This window comes from Bacillus rossius, assembly GCF_032445375.1.
Source record: "Bacillus rossius redtenbacheri isolate Brsri chromosome 9 unlocalized genomic scaffold, Brsri_v3 Brsri_v3_scf9_2, whole genome shotgun sequence".
Taxonomy (NCBI): Eukaryota; Metazoa; Arthropoda; class Insecta; order Phasmatodea; family Bacillidae; genus Bacillus; species Bacillus rossius.
Window position 1 is genome coordinate 757,825 of NW_026962013.1, and position 19,555 is coordinate 777,379.

Sequence of the window (19,555 nt, forward strand, 5' to 3'; positions counted from 1 at the left end):
GTACAATACCTGGTTTATACACAATACGATGTTTCTGATTATGCAAATTATTGTGAATGTTCTGAACGTAAAAATGATCAGACTGAGCGGAAACTATATCGTTACCTCATGGAAACCATTACACATTATTGTTCCGCGACTTTAAAGTTGTTTTTCAAGGAAAATGGGAAGAGTGGGTCCGATATGACTGCAACAATAGCTACTGTTTGTGCACAAGAATTCAAAATGGATTGAAACGCTGCAATTAATTAATGATGTAATAAGAAAATACTCCCATGCTTTGGCACACTACTTTATTTTGGAAATACACGAAACTAAAGATAATTTACATTGAGAGGAAGCTTGAAATGCCTTAATAATAACTCTTATTGAGGGATTCATTGTAAATCACTGTCAACAATAATACCGGTATAATCTTAATAGTATATCATATTCAAGTAATAGTACAAAAATAAGAAACTGCAAACGCTTTATAAGGTTGAAATACATACCTAGTGTTACAAAAGTTAGGAAAAGTAGTAGTCCCGTGTTCTTTAGGACTGAGGCTTTAACTAAAGGAAAATAAGGTAATTCGTACTTAATCAAGTACAATACACCTGTCGATGCTTTCTTACAATCGTACGACCTAAAATACTTTTAATAATTAATCAAGGAAGTATTCTATACATACGTGCATCCACCCTCTGGCACACAAGAGGTCAGTCCGATGCAGTCGTGGATTCGTGACTGTCGGTTATCAGTCTACACTGATCTTTGTGAAGGCCGAGAGTTGTGACCATGCAAACGTATACATTTAAAAAATAAACTACGTTTACTTGTCGGTGAGAAATTCTTCACAATATTTTGTTTTGAGTAAGATAAGGAGAACTGGACAGGTAGCTATACAAATCGTCCCGGAGATACAAGAAACAGGAATTTTTATTTTCTGCTTATCTTCGTATGTTAAGTTTTGATAGATATTTTCCGGGGGAAATAATTATCAGGTCAAGACTTGACACATCAATGTACTATTACAGTAAAACGCCATTCTTCTCCGGGTTATATTTATTGAATGTAGGAATGAGTAACAAATATGTGGTTTAATTTAGCGACGAATGTGGGCAGGCGTCCAGGGGCTCAGCCCTTGGAGTGCATGTACTTGATGAGGTCCACGCAGCGGTTAGCGTACCCGAACTCGTTGTCGTACCTGCAACACGCGACACCAGAGCTCAGCACCCGACACCGCGGCGTTTGTGGAGGGATTTTAAATAATCAATGTCATTCATGAAGGGAAAAAAAGGGGGGGGGGGGGGTTGTCCGTAAAGTCGGTTTACGGACGATAATTTTACGTGATAACGTCATAAGAAAACATTGATGAAAAATTGCATACTTTTTTTAAATATAATCACGAACAATTAGTTAAAAAGCCCGCCTTAACCTGTTTGATATTATAGACGATTTTCTCGCACGGTGGTTGGCCGGTTCTTGCACGCTCGGCTCAGGCGGAACGTGACAATTTTTCGTGCGTGCAGCCGGCGTTCATCGATTTATAAGACGTTATCACGCGAATAAAAAAAAGTAAATAAATCTGTGCCTTGTTCATTCTTATTCATTTGCCAACTTGACGTAATTGTTGTTGTAACCAGAGGTATACTATTAGCAGTGACGAACGCAGAATGCAGTGAAGATGAGGGAGAGTGCGCATTGTATTCAGAATATAACGTTTCCCCCAGTTTTTTCTCTATCTCCAAAATTGGCAAATGAAAGAACCATTTTATTTATCACCCAACAAAACAACTCTAGAATTCTAACATTCCATTTTTGGAGCATCGAAATGGTAGCAAATATAAATTCTTTTAAAAAAATTATGTAATAAAAATATACAATGTTATTCTTAATTTACGTAATTAAAACATAATTCAAGTTTAAAAAAAAAGGAATTGAAATTAAATTCGATCTTATAAATTCTCTTTAAGCCTATGGCGTCGGGAAAACAAATACTGAATGTTTTGATTATTTTCGTAATTATTACACATGAACAAATGAAACTGAACAAGCAGTGAATAGTTGGGCAATGATAAATTAAATCACCAAACATATATTTGAATTTAACTCGAATTTTCAAAACAGCATTTTCTAGCATTGCCTTGCGAAATAGCAGGGACACACGTATAAACGTGTTCTGTTTATTCAAAAAGTCTATGCGGTTGGTCAGTGCGTATGTAAGTTGTTGATAAGTGTAATATGTTTAATTTTCGACAGCACCAACCGCCTTGCTATGCATTGCATCAAACTGTCACCAAAGCCAACCATCAGCTGTGCATTGCCTTCAGTCGACGATTATTATTTTCTTGATTCTAAAGCAGCGTCGCTCGCTGGGACAGCTCCCGAGACGTGGGCATCTTCAAGGTCGTGAGAGCGAGGAAACAAGATAACAGCTGACAGTCGGTGTGATTTAGGGGCGCGCCGCACCGCGTCATGGCCAGGCCGTAGCCAGGTTCATGTGGAGGAGGGGTCAATATCGTGTACTTATCACATACAGATGTATATCTGAATCAAACATCTAGACTACTTTATTAGTACATGTCATTGGGGACGCGGTATCCAGACTCCCAGAAGCCAGTCTTGTACCCGCCCCTGGCTTCTTCCATGTAAACTGGTCCGTGAAGTTGGTGCTCATGACAGCACTGGAAAAATCACTTGCTTACAGATAATATTGCTAAATATGGCATTGGTTACAGGAAAAAAGTATTGTGTACAAATTTTTAGATATTTGACGGGATCAAGCCGTTTGTATCCGACACGATAAATATATATATATATTTTTTAATCAGCTATCAGACGCTTAGGCATAACTCGTAAAGAGTTTACCTACATGTTGCTTCAGCCACCCCCCCCCCCCCCCCAAAAAGTGTTTAAACACTTATTTAATAATCTGGGCGGTTAGGCTATTCCGTAGCTCTGGCTGCAGACATGAGCACACTGTGGTGCATGTCACGTGACTGGGACAGCTGCGAGTTGCGAGATATGGCTATTTCACTTTTCAGTTCGTATTTTCAATATCCTTCCGCCACATCTTTGAATACCATTGCCTCGAGCCCATAGGCGTGCGCAGGACTTCAGTATTGGTGGTGCCAGATTACACAACAGCCCTATCATTCCCGGACCCGAGCCTAATGCGGGGGGTCCGGGGGTCCTCCCCCGGAAAAATTTGGATTCGAAAGCGCAAAATTGTGCTATTTAAGGTGTTTCCGAACAAAAACATTAAATACACAGATGTAAAATTTTAACATTTTTTATGACAAAATATGGCTTTGACCATTATAATCGCCAGGAAAACTACTAAACTATTTACAGTTTTAAGCTTTGTTGAGCCATAAAGTAAATTGCACAAATTGTTTGCACGGAATTCATGCTGGTGGCTTTGAAAAACCGTACTTACATGTTTTCTGAAGACGCCAAATAAATGCTAGAAAAACATTTTCAAATGTTAAGTTTTAAAATCAAGAAATCAAGGGAGTTTTTGTAACATACCTCAAATATGTAAAATATTAAAATAATAAAAATACACAAATAAGAGTGGGCAAAAGTTTTAACTTTTGGAATACAATAAAAATGTTTTGTCGGCCACTGCATATAAGTAATCGAGTAAGCCTATCCGATTAGTATAATGTATTTTAAGTAGTAGTATATGTTTAGGTACAATATTGTTCAAAATTTCTTTTGAAAACAAGTTTACAAGTCCAGAACAAAAATAAAAAACCTTAGGGAAATCTGCTGAACATATTAGGCCCTACTCTGTATTACTAAAGGGCGATTCATCCATGAATAACAGACAGCTTCTGAACGGTACGCACAACGAGTATCTGAAAGGAATTAGAGAGTCTTGATTTTGATAGTAGTTTCTTTTACAATATTTTCATAGGACTACCTTCAATATAGCTGAAAATTATCTGGACTATTCCACAGAAATCAAATATGATTGTATTTTCCTTGTGACTAGTGCAGGCGCTTACTAAGGCAAGGTTCAGACAATGTGCATAACAATGCACATACATTATCGATGAATTGACCTCTTTGCATCTTGCCTGTACGCCGGTAAATTCACCTGCCATTGCCGACGCCCCATCAAAACACACACAAACTACATCTTTCCACAGAACACCTACTTCAGTCAGTACACAGTTTATCGCGTTAAATATGTTTAAATGATTAAATATAGGAAAAATAACCTACTATTTTCAGGCTGAACATCCGTACCCTCCGATCTGGAACTGGAATCCTTTTCAGGATCGGGCTTTTTAATTTTAATCACCCATTTATACATCATACAGACAAATATATAAAGTAATTAACGAACCATAACAACTTTCAACTAGTGAAAATAAAATGATAATTAATTAATGAGTGATCCACGTAACAAACACAGGCTGTACTCGTGTACTCATTAGAACAGTAAACTGATGAGTAAACAGTAAAGCTGGGTTTACGATTGATTTCCTTAAGAATTATAACTTAACATCGAGCACACGATTAAGTCAAAACTACATTTTCCAGTTTAGGCTATGATTGGCATAGAAGTCGTTAATTCCAACCAATCACAGCACAAACCACATGGTCGGCATGTTCGAAATGGAGAAGCAGGTTTGAAATAGGTTATTGACAAATGGGATATCTATTTTTCGAAATCGATGATGATTACAAATTACAAATATACGAATTCTAACAAAAAATACTGCCTCGCTCGGTACAATACCAAGACATAAACTTCCGGCTGAAAGGTTCCGGTTTGTTGTGATTGGTCGCTTCCCTTAAGTCTTAAAGAAAAATATAAAATATAACCATTTCTGTTAAGTCTTAAGTGATGATATGGTTCACACACGACCGTCAAAATTCACACACGACAATCATAAACCATTCCACTAGTTTACATAGTCATATGGTAAGTACACGACTAAGTCTTAATTCTTAATTTTCAATCGTAAACCCACCTTAAGAGTAAACACTACACAGTAGTGCTACCTGGCGGACGGCGGCTATTATTCCGTGCGCCTGCCGAGTGGAGTGAACAGTGGACACCGAGCGCGCATTCTATGTAATTCGAGGAGAACTAGGAGAAGTATTTACATTTCAGAAGTTTCGTAGCCGCGGCCCGCGTGTACAACACAAGTAATTGCACCTGGCTTGTTTCCGTGTGTATAGTTGGTTCGATTGATAATTGATATACTGATAGTGTTATGAGCACATATCTGTAACTCGACACGATTGGAAAACATTTTTTTTGGCTAATAATAATACGGTTTTTTGTAAGTATGTATTATTTCTGCTTGTAAAAAATAAAATAACTTTAACCCTAATGGTGGTGCTAAGGCACCTGTGGCACCTACCGTGCGCACGCCTATGTCGAGCCTAGTGACCATGGTGGTCATGCGCCGGGAGCCTCTGCATTGTTGCAAGTATAATCTCGCTAAACATTGTTCTGGATGACATAGGAGGTAATATACCAATTACAAATAGGGTTCAAGATATATGAATCCCAGACTTGACAGCTTAATAGTGTTCAAGGACCTGTTACACAGTGAAATAATTGTCTCCAATATGCTTAACAATAGAATTGGAGGGGTTGTGCTGGACTGAAAATAGCTTCCAATTTCCTCCATCAAATAAATTTGGACAGAAAAACTCAACTTTGTTTTTAATCATGTCACACTATCAAAGTTTATTTTTGGTTTGAGCTACCTAAATTTTTCAATTTTAATCACAATTTTGAAATTAAATAATGTATCCCAGTGCTGGATGGAATTTCGAACTTGTTGATATATTTGTGCATTTTTATATTTTTGAACATGTAAAAATGTGATACACAATAATATTCGTTTCATAATAAAATAAAGTTCAGTGATTTTTTAATATTATAGATACATATTTTCATTTTTACACATAAAATATTTTCGCATACAAAACTCATATAAACATTGTTTTAGTTATTTAACCTTTATATTTTTAACCTCTTTAATCACCCATGTGTTCGCCATTTTAAAGAATCGTTGAGACGGAAACGGATGTCATTTCCGTTTTAGCTAGGTACAATTTTCATGAGCCGATTGCATCCAACAATACGCAAAATATTTGATGGAAACTCAAGTCATCCATCTTGTCAAACAAAAATGGCAGCGCTAGTGACGTTTTCGATGACGTCATAACCCTCCATTTTTATTGGACACAACATATTGTGAGGCGGAAATTCGACTGTGTGACAAGGCCTTCAGTAATGACCTAAAAAAATAAAAAGCACGGATTTATGTTGCACCAGGCTAGCTTATCAAGTATAAACAATTGAGCTGGGCTGACTACTGATTTAACATCACTTAAATCATCATTAATGTCCACGCGGATTAGAAATCCTCAATATTTTATAAGTTATCGCTGTCATTTTGGTTTTTACATCTCGTCACTAGATGGCTCTATATTGTGAGGTATTTCAAGTCAAACCTTTGACTACCGTTTACTCAAACACAGACATTAGAATTATAAATGCGAAGTGTGTTTGTCTGTTTGTCCTTCTTTCACGCAACAACGGAGCAACGGATCGACTTTATTTTTTGTATATGAATAGTTTATGGGTCGAAAAGTGACATACTCTACATATAATTATGAAATTATACCTATAAGAAAGTGAAAAACGTGTAAATTCATTTTTATAATAGAAAATAATAGGCGGTAGGTCATACACACAGTGAATTCTTGTTTATGTCCGCCACACGGTCATATAGTAAGGTCTAGGAACTTATCCTTCTCCTTGGCGAAACCCACCCGCTTAGTGAAGCTCGCGGCTGCTAGCGAACTAAAGGCGTTAATAACAGTTCAGTTTAGAACTTCGTCTTTAACTGACATCGCCTTCGATTTGTATCGCGCTACAGTTTGGTGCGTCCGTCACGTCTTGGACTAGGGCTACCTGCCTTCCCAATAAATGAAGCTGAAAATTGGCGTACCGTTTCTCTGATGCGTAGCCTTGATGCATCGAGATTGGGCAATCAATGTAAATCTAAAATGAAAATGCCTCTATTCTCAAGTGTGTGTTCCGCAGACTTGAAACTCGGTAGTCACGTTCCTTATATTATGACGTGTTTAAGCCCGGGCAACGCCGCGATTGTGCAATCGATGGGACTTTCAAATCAAAATTCCCCGCCGGTTTTCAAGTTGACGTGTCACAGACTTGAAACCCGGGCGGGTCGGGTGCTCGAGCCAGCTCCCCAGTGACGCAGTGACGCAGTGACGCAGTGATGCAGTGACGCAGTGACGCAGCAGCGACACTCACCAGGCGACGAGCTTGACGAAGCGGTCGTTGAGCGGCACGCCGGCCGTGGCGTCGAACGTGAAGGAGTGCGGGTCGCCGTTGAAGTCGGCTGACACCACCTCCTCCTCGGTGTAGGCGCCGATGCCCTTGAGCGGGCCCTCCACCGCCTCCTGCACCTTCTTCTTGATGTCATCGTACGAGGCGGGCGTGCCGAGCCTGCAACCAGCCGGGCGCTGCGACAACACTCCACCAGGCGCTGCGACAACACTCCACCAGGCGCTGCGACAACACTCCACCAGGCGCTGCGACAACACTCCACCAGGCTCTGCCGGGCTCTGTCAGGCTCTACCGGGCTCGACCAGGCTCTGCCGGGCTCTGTCAGGCTCTACCGGGCTCGACCAGGCTCTGCCGGGCTCTGCCAGGCTCTACCAGGCTCTGCCAGGCTCTGTCAGGCTCTACCGGGCTCTGCCGGGCTCTGTCAAGCTCGACCAGGCGAGTCGGGCGGCAAAAAGAGCAGAGCTACATGAGGTTATGGGAGGGGCGGCAAATGTGACTTTGGCCTAGGGGAAGTCTTCTTTTCACAGACGAGAGAGCCAAACGTCCGATCGTGCATCTTCGGGATTTTTTTTTTGTTCATTGTAAATAACTATGGCGGTGTTGATAAAAGCATAACAATGGTCAATTAGGTTAGGTTAGCTACATTATAAATACTTTAAAACATTGTGGACGGTTGATTTGGTTATGATAGCTACATTAAAGATACGTAATAAAAGCATGAACTTCGGGGAACTTCGGGTTTTGGCTCTTTCTTCTGTGAAAATAAGACTTCCCCACCCCCCCCTCCCATGGGCTTGTCATGCAGACAGGCCTGGCAACTTACCTCCACTCTCCGTCCGCTTAGAGAAGCTTGCGGCGGCCTGCGAACTAACGGCGCTAGTAGTAGTTGGACCCATCATTAACACTGGGCTGAATGGGAGTTTCAGGTAAAAGTATGTATATGTTTTATAAAAACTGTTTCGTTTTAAACGTCGGGTAAAGTTTAAGGGTTTTCGTTTACTTGGAAGCTTCGTAGGGGTTAAATACATAGCAATAACTTGTAACTTTACAAGAACACTTCCAAATTACTACAATCGTGTTTCAGTGGGTTGAAATAGGTCAGGTCAAGTTAGTTCTAATCTAACCTTCAGTTATAAATGTTATGTTATGAGAAATAAGTCATGAAATGGAGAGGAGACACAGCTGACTGCACCTTATTGAAATTTTAAATTACTTTAGCATTGAGTGGATATTATGGTCGTCACATTGGTAAAATAAATATCCGTTTATTTCCTGATACAAGTTCGGTTTGTTTGGCCTCACTTTCACTAGCACATGTTCCATCTGGACTCTTCTAACATGTTTAAGCATTACTGAGTAGAATTTTATAATTTACTACAGACATGTCATTTCTGCCAACCACTGCACTCAAAACACTTCAGCCCAGCCTGTTTTGTGTGTGTGTGTGTGTGCCAACTGACAATGTATTAAGATGAGTAATTGATATTCCAAAGCCTTCTTGACGACAGAGGCACATTGAGGTAGAACTGAAGAACGTTCAGATTAGTTTAAATGTTCTATAGTTGTGGTTTGATTGATTCACTATTGGCAATATCAAAATGTAAAATAATTACAGAAGTTTAAAGCTATGTATAATTGCAACCATAGACTCCAAAACTGTTGAACGCCAAATGTAGCGCATCTGAGTCGTTCCTGGGGTTCAGATGGACTCGAACTCGCGATCCTCACTACATGGGCGTGACGCGCACGTAACCACTCCCCCAGGACTCAAGAGCTCGTGTGGTTGTTACTACAGTTATGTTTGCATTTTAAGAATCATTTCTGGGAGCACTACTTAGGATCTATTTTCAGTTAGTTTCAGCCTGCCAACTTATTCGCATGCGCCAAACTACTGCACTGGTAGGAAAAGAAGCATCGAAGACACATTACTAGAGACCGGAAAAATTCGCGAATTCATTTCGCGATAGGCTAAAATACAAATAGTTATACCTCAGTGCTGCCTCTGCCATTGGCTCACAACTCACCTGGATGACTCTGGGCCAATGAGAAACGCCCGAGCAAAGCTTTATCGAATCACAGACCGCTACGTTGGGACATCTCACAAGACAGCAGCCAATGAGTGGGTGACATTTGACCGTGTGTACATAGAACTATGGATTTGATCCTGCAGGTCATTGAACCCGCGAATATTTTCCGGTCCCTACACATTGCTGGTGCGGCCAGTGCTCAAACACGTGTGGAGGTGGCGAGGATCGCGGGTTGGCAGACCTGACGGTGAGGTCGACCACCGACACGTTGGCCACGGGCACGCGGAACGCCATGCCGGTCAGCTTGCCCTCCAGCGACGGGATGACCTTGGTGACTGCCTTGGCGGCGCCCGTGGCGCTGGGGATGATGCTCTGGAAGGCGCCGCGCCCGTCGCGCCACTCCTGCGACACACGGCAACCCTGGACTGCCACCTTCGGCCAGACCCTGGTCCACCAGTCTACCAGTCTACCAACACTGCCATCCACCCACCCGTCGCTCCGTCCATCTCACGACACAGTTGCACAGCTGGATAATATTGATCTTTAATCATTAAAGTATTCCTGACCTTTCAACAATCAGAAGATGACATTTAGCAAACGCTGGAACATATATATATATATATATATATATATATATATATATATATATATATATAGGATTACTCTAGAACAAAAAACGACATGTAAATGGTATCACTTAGTGACGAACGCAGCAGGATATTTTCTACTGAAGTTATGAAACAATATGTGGGATCTCGATGATGACAATGTGTTATGTTGGGTGATGAAATGTGAGCAGATAAAAAACCCTTGTTGACGTATCTGAATACAAACTTATAACACTTGATATGATCTCTTGTCCCTAAATGAACGTCCGTGTCTCATGGAGGTCACAGAGTGCGAGCCACACACCTTGCCCGATGGCCCATCCACCGTCTTCTGCGTGGCCGTGACTGCGTGCACCGTCGTCATCAGCCCCTCCACGATCTGGAAGTTGTCGTGGATGATCTTGGCGAGCGGCGCCAGGCAGTTGGTGGTGCAGGACGCGTTCGACACGATGTTGATGTCGGGGGTGTAGGTGTCGAGGTTGGCGCCGCACACGAACAGCGGCACGTCGGGCGCGGGCGCCGAGATCACCACCTTCTTGGCTCCCGCGTCGATGTGCATCTGCGCAGCGGACACTTCCCTGCACGGCGCAGCTCAGGGAGACTCGCCCTAGTTTGCCTCAACTAAATATTTGTTTATATACCTAATGGCCAAATAAGTAGATTTTCTTGATTCTGTAGTAGGGAAGATTTTATTGACCCAACAAAATGATATCGTCAACTAAACTCCAGATTTTGTTAGATGTAGCAAATCAAGTTGGTTCCCCCCAGGGGCGCAACAACAGGGGGGGGGGGGAAGGGTATTTTGCTCCCCCCCCCCCTCTGAAACCTTGAAGTAGGGGCAAACGGGGGCAAAGAAAGTGCTGTGTAATCAATTTTTAGATAATAAAACTGCTTAAATAGCACCATTTTCCACCTTGAAATACAATTTTTCCCGGGGGAGACCCCCCACTTCAATAGGGGGGATCGATGATTTTTTATAAAAAATTATATTGCCCCCCGTTTGGAAATTTAGTTGTTGCGCCCCTGGTTCCCCACCAAATTTGGTTTAGGACAACAAAACATTTTGTTACAGCAAGTAAAAACTTGTTTCGCCATATATAAACAAATATGTTTGTTTGACTCAAACAAACATTTTTCTCTGTGCAACACTTGAGCAATGCGCGGAGCAAGAGGGCACAAGAGGGAATGCGCAGGCGCAGAAGCAGTCAGGTGCGAACCGCGAGGCGGAAAGACGTGTGCTGCAAATGTGGTCACTGTTGCAAGCGCGTCACGTCGGATGCCATGATGAATGGTCGCACGGGACTAGTGTTTCAGGAAAAAAAAATGTTTCAACAGACTGTGAAGAACTTCTCGAATTAGTTGGGCAACGATATTGATATCACCAACGAGATGTGCATTGCCAGGAGACAGCATGTTGTGATGTAATTGCCGCCACTTTTAAAACTTGACACCGCCATATTGTTACGCTCAAGATATTACGGAAAGTTTGCTTGATAACTTCTGATGATAGTAAGAAGTATGGGTTATAATCTCTGTACTTACACACAGTCATTTCCATAAAAAAAAAAAACAAGTAATTTAAAACTGATTTACAATGCAAACACTACTCTTCAGTCGATGTTTCCGGCATCTGACCGATCTGGCGCAACAACTAGGTATCTGAAGAAGGGGGAAAAACGGCTTCACCTAGTTACCATGTGATCATGCAGATGTGACCACTTCCTGGATATCACGGTAGGTGGCAACTAGTCTTTGTAGAAAAATTGCTAAAATATTGTATTTTGTTATGAGATCGAAATTTTATGTTTGTAACAAATCTCTCACGGGAGAAAAAGTTATGTATCTAAGATATATTTGAAACATTCCTCGAATACTTTCAACATGCCTAACGTCGGTTACAGCCCCGATGTGCTGTCCCGTTAAATGAAACCGAAATTAATAATATCTCATGACGCCTTATGTTAACCTAAATGCTATAGTTCTTAAATGGAGGTTACAATGGTAACCGTGGTCTGGAACTCTGCAGGGTCCTGGGTTCGATGCCTCGAGCTGGCGGCCGGACCACAAGGCTCGCTGCCGCCTGTCGTGTTGCAGTCTGAGCAGTCATTCCTCCTCTATACAAGTGACTTTGCCTTTTGGTCCGAGACTGTAACTCTTATTACACGAAACAAACACAAATTTTTCTTACACCTTCTGTGTTCTAACCTCACCAATGTAAATAACAAATTCTGGCCGATAATGTTCGTGAAGAATTTCAAGAAAAACTTACTTCTAATTAAAATCACACGATGTCCCCAACTTAAAGCCGTAAAAACAAACCTGTCTGCTGTATTCTTATCAACAATTTGATCATTTTTTTACGTTCAAATTAGTTGAAATAACTAAATCAAAAGAGCTTGATTTTAAATTTGAGTTTAATGATGAACAGATCTCCGTAAGAATCAACTTGGCTGTAACCATCGTAAAGTCAAACCACATTGTCAGATGTTTAAAAGTTTTCAGTTAATCTTCTTCGTGCTCTATTTAGCAAGAAAGTTGCAAACTGTCAGGCATATTAGTGCATGGTTAAACATGTATTAGTCAACCAAACCTGAAAAAAATTAAGTTTCGAAGCAAAAAATAAATTACCAATATAGACTCCCACAAAATATGTTTTCGTTGCCAGTAATAACTTCTTCTAGGTGACTTTTTAGCTACAGCAAATTATTCTGTCGAGGCTGTTGTTCGGAGCGCACGCGGCAGTGGTACCAACCTGCGCCTGCTCCTTGGTTCGGAACACGCCCGTGCTCTCCAGCACGAACTTCACCTCGTGCTTGCCCCACGGGATGGCCTTGGGGTCGCGCTCGTTGTACACGGCGATCTTGCGGCCTGCAACAACCGGCCCTGTGGCCCTGTGGCCCTGTGGCTGTGTGGCTCTGTGGCTGGCGCGCGTGGGTTCCGCGGCGCCAGACATAACCTCACAGCAATACCTAGTCAACTAAATGTAAAGCCGGTTTACGGACGAAAGTTTTACGTGATAACGTCATAAGAAAACATTGATGAAAATAAACAATGGAGACCACGTTAACTTTTCACTACACTTTATAAACAGTTGACAAAACAGTTCACGTGTAGGTTGTGTGCTGCTCTTCTCGGACGCATCGGCCGATGGAGTGGAAGAGAGATAGGTGCGTCACAAGCCGATCGTGCCTCTCTATTGCTTGCACGCCGGGCTCAGGCGGAACGTGACAATGAGTCATGCTTTTTCGTGCGTGCAACCGGCGATCATCGATTTATAAGACGTTATCACGTCAAAAATATTAATTATTTAAATAAAAAAAACAATTATAGTGTTCTTGTTTGTTTACTATCCCATTTAATAATGCATGCGTGGTAAATTTTTTTGTTTGTTCTTACGGAAAGAAGGGGTCTTTTCACTTAAGTATCATACTTTAATAAATAAATTTAGCATCCGTTATATATTGGATTAAATCGTAGAAGCCTTGGTATGTATGTAGACTTAGTGAATACCTGGGCAGAGAGAGAGAGAGTTCAGTAAGTGTCGAGAGGCCCAGACATGTGTTTCTGGACCAGCTGATTGCCACCCCGCTGTAATAAGTTTTTTTTAAACACGCTACTTATTGAATGACTTGGCAACAAATTAGAAGATTTAAGGGGGGCATGCGGCCCCCCTTGCTCGTGATCATTAACGCTACAGTTAACAAATATCAAATAATTATAAATTTACCAAAATACTCCGCCTATGAGGCATATCGCTGTGTTAGTGTAAGTTTACGTAGTAGATATATATTTCAGAAAATCGTTTTCCTGCAATTAAAATGCACTTAATCTCATTCGCGACAGGCATATTTCCAACTGCGGTCAGTAACTGCTTGCAGTGATTGATGGATTCGTAGGGAAACCACATCTCCTGGAATGTGATGCTTGCCCAGGAAACCACGTGACCGCGACCTCCCTGACAAGACCTGGCCTGGAGGAACCATTACTGACATGCACTACTGCCAGTTGTTTGCCAACGGGCCACGGTCGTAGTTGTCACGGCAACAACAGATCTGCTCAAGAATACAAACTGCTGCCATCAAAGTGCAGCGGTCAGGTCCCGCTACTTTCAAACACTATTCTGCTCCGCGAGGTCGACTCGTTTGCAATATTGTTCTAGTCTTAGTATTCTCTTTTGTAATTAATAAGCCACTGTACGCTTATTATTTATTTTGTAACCGTTCCTACGTTATCTATTAAGTATGGTATCAATATTCACGTTTACCTTTTATTTGTCAGCATAGTTATGGGCCTAGTCCCATTCAATAGAGCGTGATAGGGCTTGAATTCCTGTCGTACTGCTTGCACTTCAATGTACTTATATTTTTGGGGATTACTACATTAGCTTAACGGGATGTTACCCTTTCACAGTTCGTTTAAATGTTTTATTATTTCAGTGTTGCTGTATTTAAATGTACTCCTTTGTTCTTGTACGCAAACGTACGGTAATAATTAAGTGAAGCATCTTTGTTAATCCGTAATGTGTAGGAAAGTGTAATTTGTACTTGTTATTAGGGATTTCTGCGCCCCTATTCTGTTGTCCCGCGCGCATACACACGCGTGCAAGTTTTGTAATTCGTATTGAATCTTATAAATAGTTGTTTTTCTCTAGGGCTGTTTGCACGTCTATAAGTATTTGTTATTGATAAGTGCATTAATTAATTGTATCCTGATATCATTTAGTTTTTTGAATCTCAGGTTTCCTGTGTGTTCACCTTTAAATGCACCTAAAATACACGATCCGTTTAACATGATAAACACAAGTTTTATTATAATAGACAGCATAAAATACATCCTCGCCCTTTCCGAATCTCCCTTTTATGAGCGCTTTAGCCTGAAGAGTCATTGAAAAGTGCATCTTACAGGATGTCAGCCACTTCTGTTGAACCTTCCGAATTCTTCCTCGCAGAACCAACCAGAAGTATCCTTGGCATCTGGGAGGTTCGTGCGCTATCTTTTGGTCTGTTAGCTGCTAGCTACCCCCTTTTATGGTTTTATATTATTGGCAATTGATGAACTCGTAGGTGTGAAAGTTTGATTTGATTGTCTGATGACAGAGTGCCACAGGTAGTGTCAGCGTGGCAGAGACTCGTGAGGGCCTACCGTTGACGATGAGCGCCTTCTCCTCGAAGCGCACCTCGCCCTTGAAGGGCCCGTGCGTGGAGTCGTACTTGAAGAGGTAGGCCATGTGGTCTGGTTCCAGCAGCGGGTCGTTCACCGCCACCACCTGCGCCACAGCACCCGGCGCACCGGGGGACAACACACGTCATGTGTCCACCCTCCCGTCGCTCCCTCCCGATTGCAAACACTACCGACAACATGTGACTGGCGCCCCTGGCAGGGCCGGTGCAAGGTCAATTGGCGCCCTAGGCGAAAAACTTTAATGACCCCCCCCCCCCACCCCCGGACACCCCAAAAAATTCTTCCTTGCCTCAAAATACATCACGAAAGCCTAAGATTTTGTCAACAATCAAATGTAAGCAGGCTTGTAATTTTTTTTTTTTTACTTTTTTACTTATTACAAATCATAAACAGGTCACCGTGGACTTTAATTACTTATATCAATATAAATATTCCAAACTGTTACAAAAATCCATTTTCATCTAGTTTCAATAATCGTTAAACATATTATATGAGCTGTTATGTGTCATGCTGCGCCGCCCCCAACTACTTGGCGCCCTAGGCGGTTGCCTAGTTCGCCTATTATGCCCCATACCCCCCTTCCTCTTGGATTAAAAGAGAGTTGGGGGAGGGTTCAGTAACGCTAAACCGTAACGGCGCCGCCCCCCCCCCCTCCTGACCCGGCGCCCCTGGCGGGGGGGGGGGGGGGGGCATCCCTGCCACCCGCCTGCTACGCCACTGCATGTGCGGAGCGGGCCATAGACCTGGGTTCGAGTCCCTGTCTGGCCATCCAGCTGCATGCTGGGAGCTTCCCGATGCCTGGTCCGTGACTGATGACAGGTCCAAGTTATGGTTTCTTTCTTACAAACTGAGATGCTGAACTATAGCAACTAGTGCGTTACCTTTTTCAATATATCACTGAGTGAAAAAACGAATGGTATTATGAGGAAAACACTTGGCCCATATTGTTATATAATATACACATTCTCTTGATGTACGTTTTTGGACATACGCCATTGCTAAAAACTTTTTCTGTTGAAGAAAAACTAAGAAATATAAATAAAGAAATATATATATAAAAAAGACAGACAAAAAAAAACACAAATTAAGCAAAAAAAATTGCTGTTGTCAACAAGGATATAAACACCACAAAATATTCCGTGACAAAACAAAGAAAAACAAAGAAAAATGTACTAAGAACGAAAAAAAACCACAAATGATGACGACACAGAAATATTGAACCCAAAAAAAAAATTCAGCACAACGGTTGAAACGAGACAAAACACGACAAAACGAAAAGACGAAACAAACACAATAGTTTTCCAAAACAGAATAGAACGATAAAAAAAAAAAACCCACAAATGATGACAGCACAAAAATATTGAACCCAAAAGAATTCATCACAACAGTTGAAACGAGACAAAAAACACGACAAAACGAAAAAGACGAAACAAACACAATAGTTTTACCAAAACAGAAACAAGCGACGTTTCTTTCAAAGACAATATACACATTCTCCGCTTATAGACCAATTTATAAATAATATGTAAGACGAATATAAAACCCCATAATTAAAGCTCCGTTTTATAAGTTATAATTTTGTTATTGTTTTCGTGAACGCCCCCCGCATTCACGCCGGAAGGATATTAAGGTCTGTTCACAAGCTGACCACAAGCTATGACACACTCAACCCTCCTTGCCCGGCACTCGAGGACGGAAGGTCGACACTTGCCAGGCGCAAAGGTGAAATGTACTTTATCAAAGTTTGTCAGTGTGCTAGTAGGCTTAGTCCTCTTGCTCGCACAAGTCTGCACAGACTGGAGGGAGGCGCGGCGCTAAATGCAACAAGCTGAGGCATCTACTACCACGTGGTCTGTACGCGCAGTTTATCAGCTGGCCAGCAGTTTTTCCAGTCCTCTTTCCTCTAGTGGACAAACAGCTGCCCCATTTAGGCTTTGCTCAAAGTTCGGGGCACACGAAGATACCATCAGAAGTTCAAGGAACACAAAGCTACCATGGCAAACCCAGAAAACATTTAGGTTTTACTAAAAGTGCAGAAGGGTGTCAGAAGTTCAAAAGTCATTGCAAGCCCAGTAGGCCTAGAGTGTGATCACCTAGTCCATGTGAACTACGAGTGTGAGCTCCAAGTACTGGCGAGTCCACTCACGGTGACGCTCTGGTCCTCGATGCAGGCGCGCAGGAAGATGCGCCCGATGCGGCCGAAGCCGTTGATGCCGCAGATAGCCATGCCCCCGGATCCGCCGCCTTGCTGTCCCTGTCCCTGCTGGTCCGTGGAGCCGTCCGTGAGCTGTCCCTGTCCGTCGGCACCGCCGGGCCCGCCGCCGCAGCCTGCACAGACACGGGCGCCGGTGTCAGTGGAGCCACAGTGACCCTGATGCCCCAGGGCGGTCGGGGTGTCGCGGTGTCCCTTCGGGCTCAAGGCTTCTCGTCTGAGGCTGAGCTAACGACAGCATCGCACGGCGGGGAAGTGAAGATACACGTGAAACGCGAGTCCCTTGGGTGCTTTCAAGAAACTCTGCCAGAATTTTCATGTCCAAATAAATTCTAAAAAAACACCCGTTTCAACCATATTTTACTCTTCCAAAAATACAGTTTAAAAAATAAATCTCATCCACCCTCAGCGTATTTTTAAACGGTTTTCCTTAAACAGACACCACTCGGATATCTTTGAACAGTTTTCGACTGGCGTGTCTTTATCTGAACTGCGCACCGCGTGTGTGTCCGGGCAGGCATTACACTTGCCTGTCTTTTCGTAAACAGCTGATAGCATTTGGCTTGACTCTCGAGACAATAATTCTCAACAAAATATGATATGCAATGCTTGTATAGCGAATTATCAGTCCAAATTCTACGTAACAACTAATGGCATATCGGACTAAGCTATCGTATACTTCTGCAATATGCATTTTTGTTGCAAACTGTACTCATGCTATATCTGCAACGACAACTTTTAAATCGATAGGCATACTTAAGCTTATGTGTACTTAACTGTACTATGTGTACACATATATCTTTTTGATGCACGAAAATGAGTATAAAAGATGCAATAGCAAGTGACTTGCTGAATTCCAGCTAGTATCATGAAAGATAGCGAACAATAACAGTACAAGTCTATGTGTTCATTGTGAAATATAGAACCGTTCCTACAGCGCACTAGCTAGTGTACGAGTCCTTGAAGACTAGTGTATAATGTTGAGGCGGCACAAGGTGTGCATGTTCTTGCACAAGAAAGAGGTCGTGTGTGTTGGGCTTAATAGTTTAAAAAAGGAGGTCAAAACTACTCTTTCAGGCGTGCGTACCTCGAATAACTTAAGCTGCGTGTATGAAACCTAAGAAAGGTGCCTGAACGAACTTTGCTACTTCTAACTGCTAGGTCCACATTCGCACAAGCTGCACCGTGGTGACATACTGCCAAATGCAAGTTGCCTATTTTGACGGGACTGGGATCTTCGACAGAACTCAAATTTGAAAACCTTGACGTAGATGGTATGGCTCAGGGTTTCCGTGTCATTTCTTTACATAACCACATGACATAACCATGTGATATAACATCTTAACGTTTTGACTTCCCGCGGACCTTCACTTAAAGGAAGTTAACTAAAATCAAATAAAAAATTTAATTAATGTCATGTTGATGGTCAGTAATGCTTGTAATGTTTCATAAGTTAAACGATAACCGCATGGGGAACTTTTTCTAAATCCCTGATCTTGCAAGCGAAAGAAAGTTTTTCCACATGCGAGCTAATAACTCACCATCATCGACGACAACTGTGCTCCTTATCTCGACGAATCTTGAGGACGTTTGTTTGATTTCGATGCAATCCATTTCGTTACACTTAAATAATTTTGCTGGCGTAAACGCGATGACCTAAAAAATGTAGACTGTTGAAGTGACGGGAGCTTTAGAAAATGAACACTAGCATTTGGTTTTCGAGTTTTCCAAACATTCTTCTTTTGTTACCGTGCCGAGGAAGATCGCAATCTGTTCTCCATGGCGAAAAACGAGCATGGAAACATAAATATAATTATAACAATGTTGATGAAAAAAACTATGTCAAAAGTAAATTACCAAAGAGGACAAGCCTTTCGCATAGATGTGGTGGGGAATTTAAGGCACAGGCACTTCATGCCTATACTTGTTTAGGTGTTACGCCGTACATTGATTTACAGTGACCTTTTATTTTTGTGTAATTATCGACAACCGAACAGCTAGATAACAAATTGTTATCTATCATCATTTTGAAGTATATAATATATATAATATAATAGTCCCTATAGTATGTTAGAACACTTAGCAGACCTCATCATTGCCTTTGAGGTGATCGCCCTGCACGTATGAAGATCGCGCCCACAGTCAAATAGTCATACCTCTCTCCTCTCCTGGGCTGCAAGTCTCACACGGTACC

General features: G+C 42.0%; 1 protein-coding gene across 2 annotated transcripts; it reads right to left on the minus strand.

The window, feature by feature from the left end:
- Positions 1–115: 115 nt before the first annotated feature.
- On the minus strand, positions 116–19,202 carry LOC134542921 (glyceraldehyde-3-phosphate dehydrogenase 2-like). Of its 2 annotated transcripts, none has more exons than XM_063387514.1 (8): positions 18,903–19,202; positions 17,296–17,477; positions 15,111–15,234; positions 12,721–12,836; positions 10,273–10,527; positions 9,602–9,762; positions 7,298–7,492; positions 116–1,186 (listed from the first exon to the last, which is right to left on the minus strand). In XM_063387514.1, exons 1-8 carry the CDS (start codon positions 18,973–18,975, stop codon positions 1,117–1,119), a joined length of 1,176 nt encoding a protein of 391 aa, XP_063243584.1. In that variant the 5' UTR covers positions 18,976–19,202; the 3' UTR covers positions 116–1,116. The 2 variants fall into 2 exon arrangements, with proteins under 2 accessions (XP_063243584.1, XP_063243583.1); XM_063387513.1 differs by having other exon boundaries at positions 12,721–12,851; positions 18,903–19,158.
- Between the last annotated feature and the right edge of the window lie 353 nt (positions 19,203–19,555).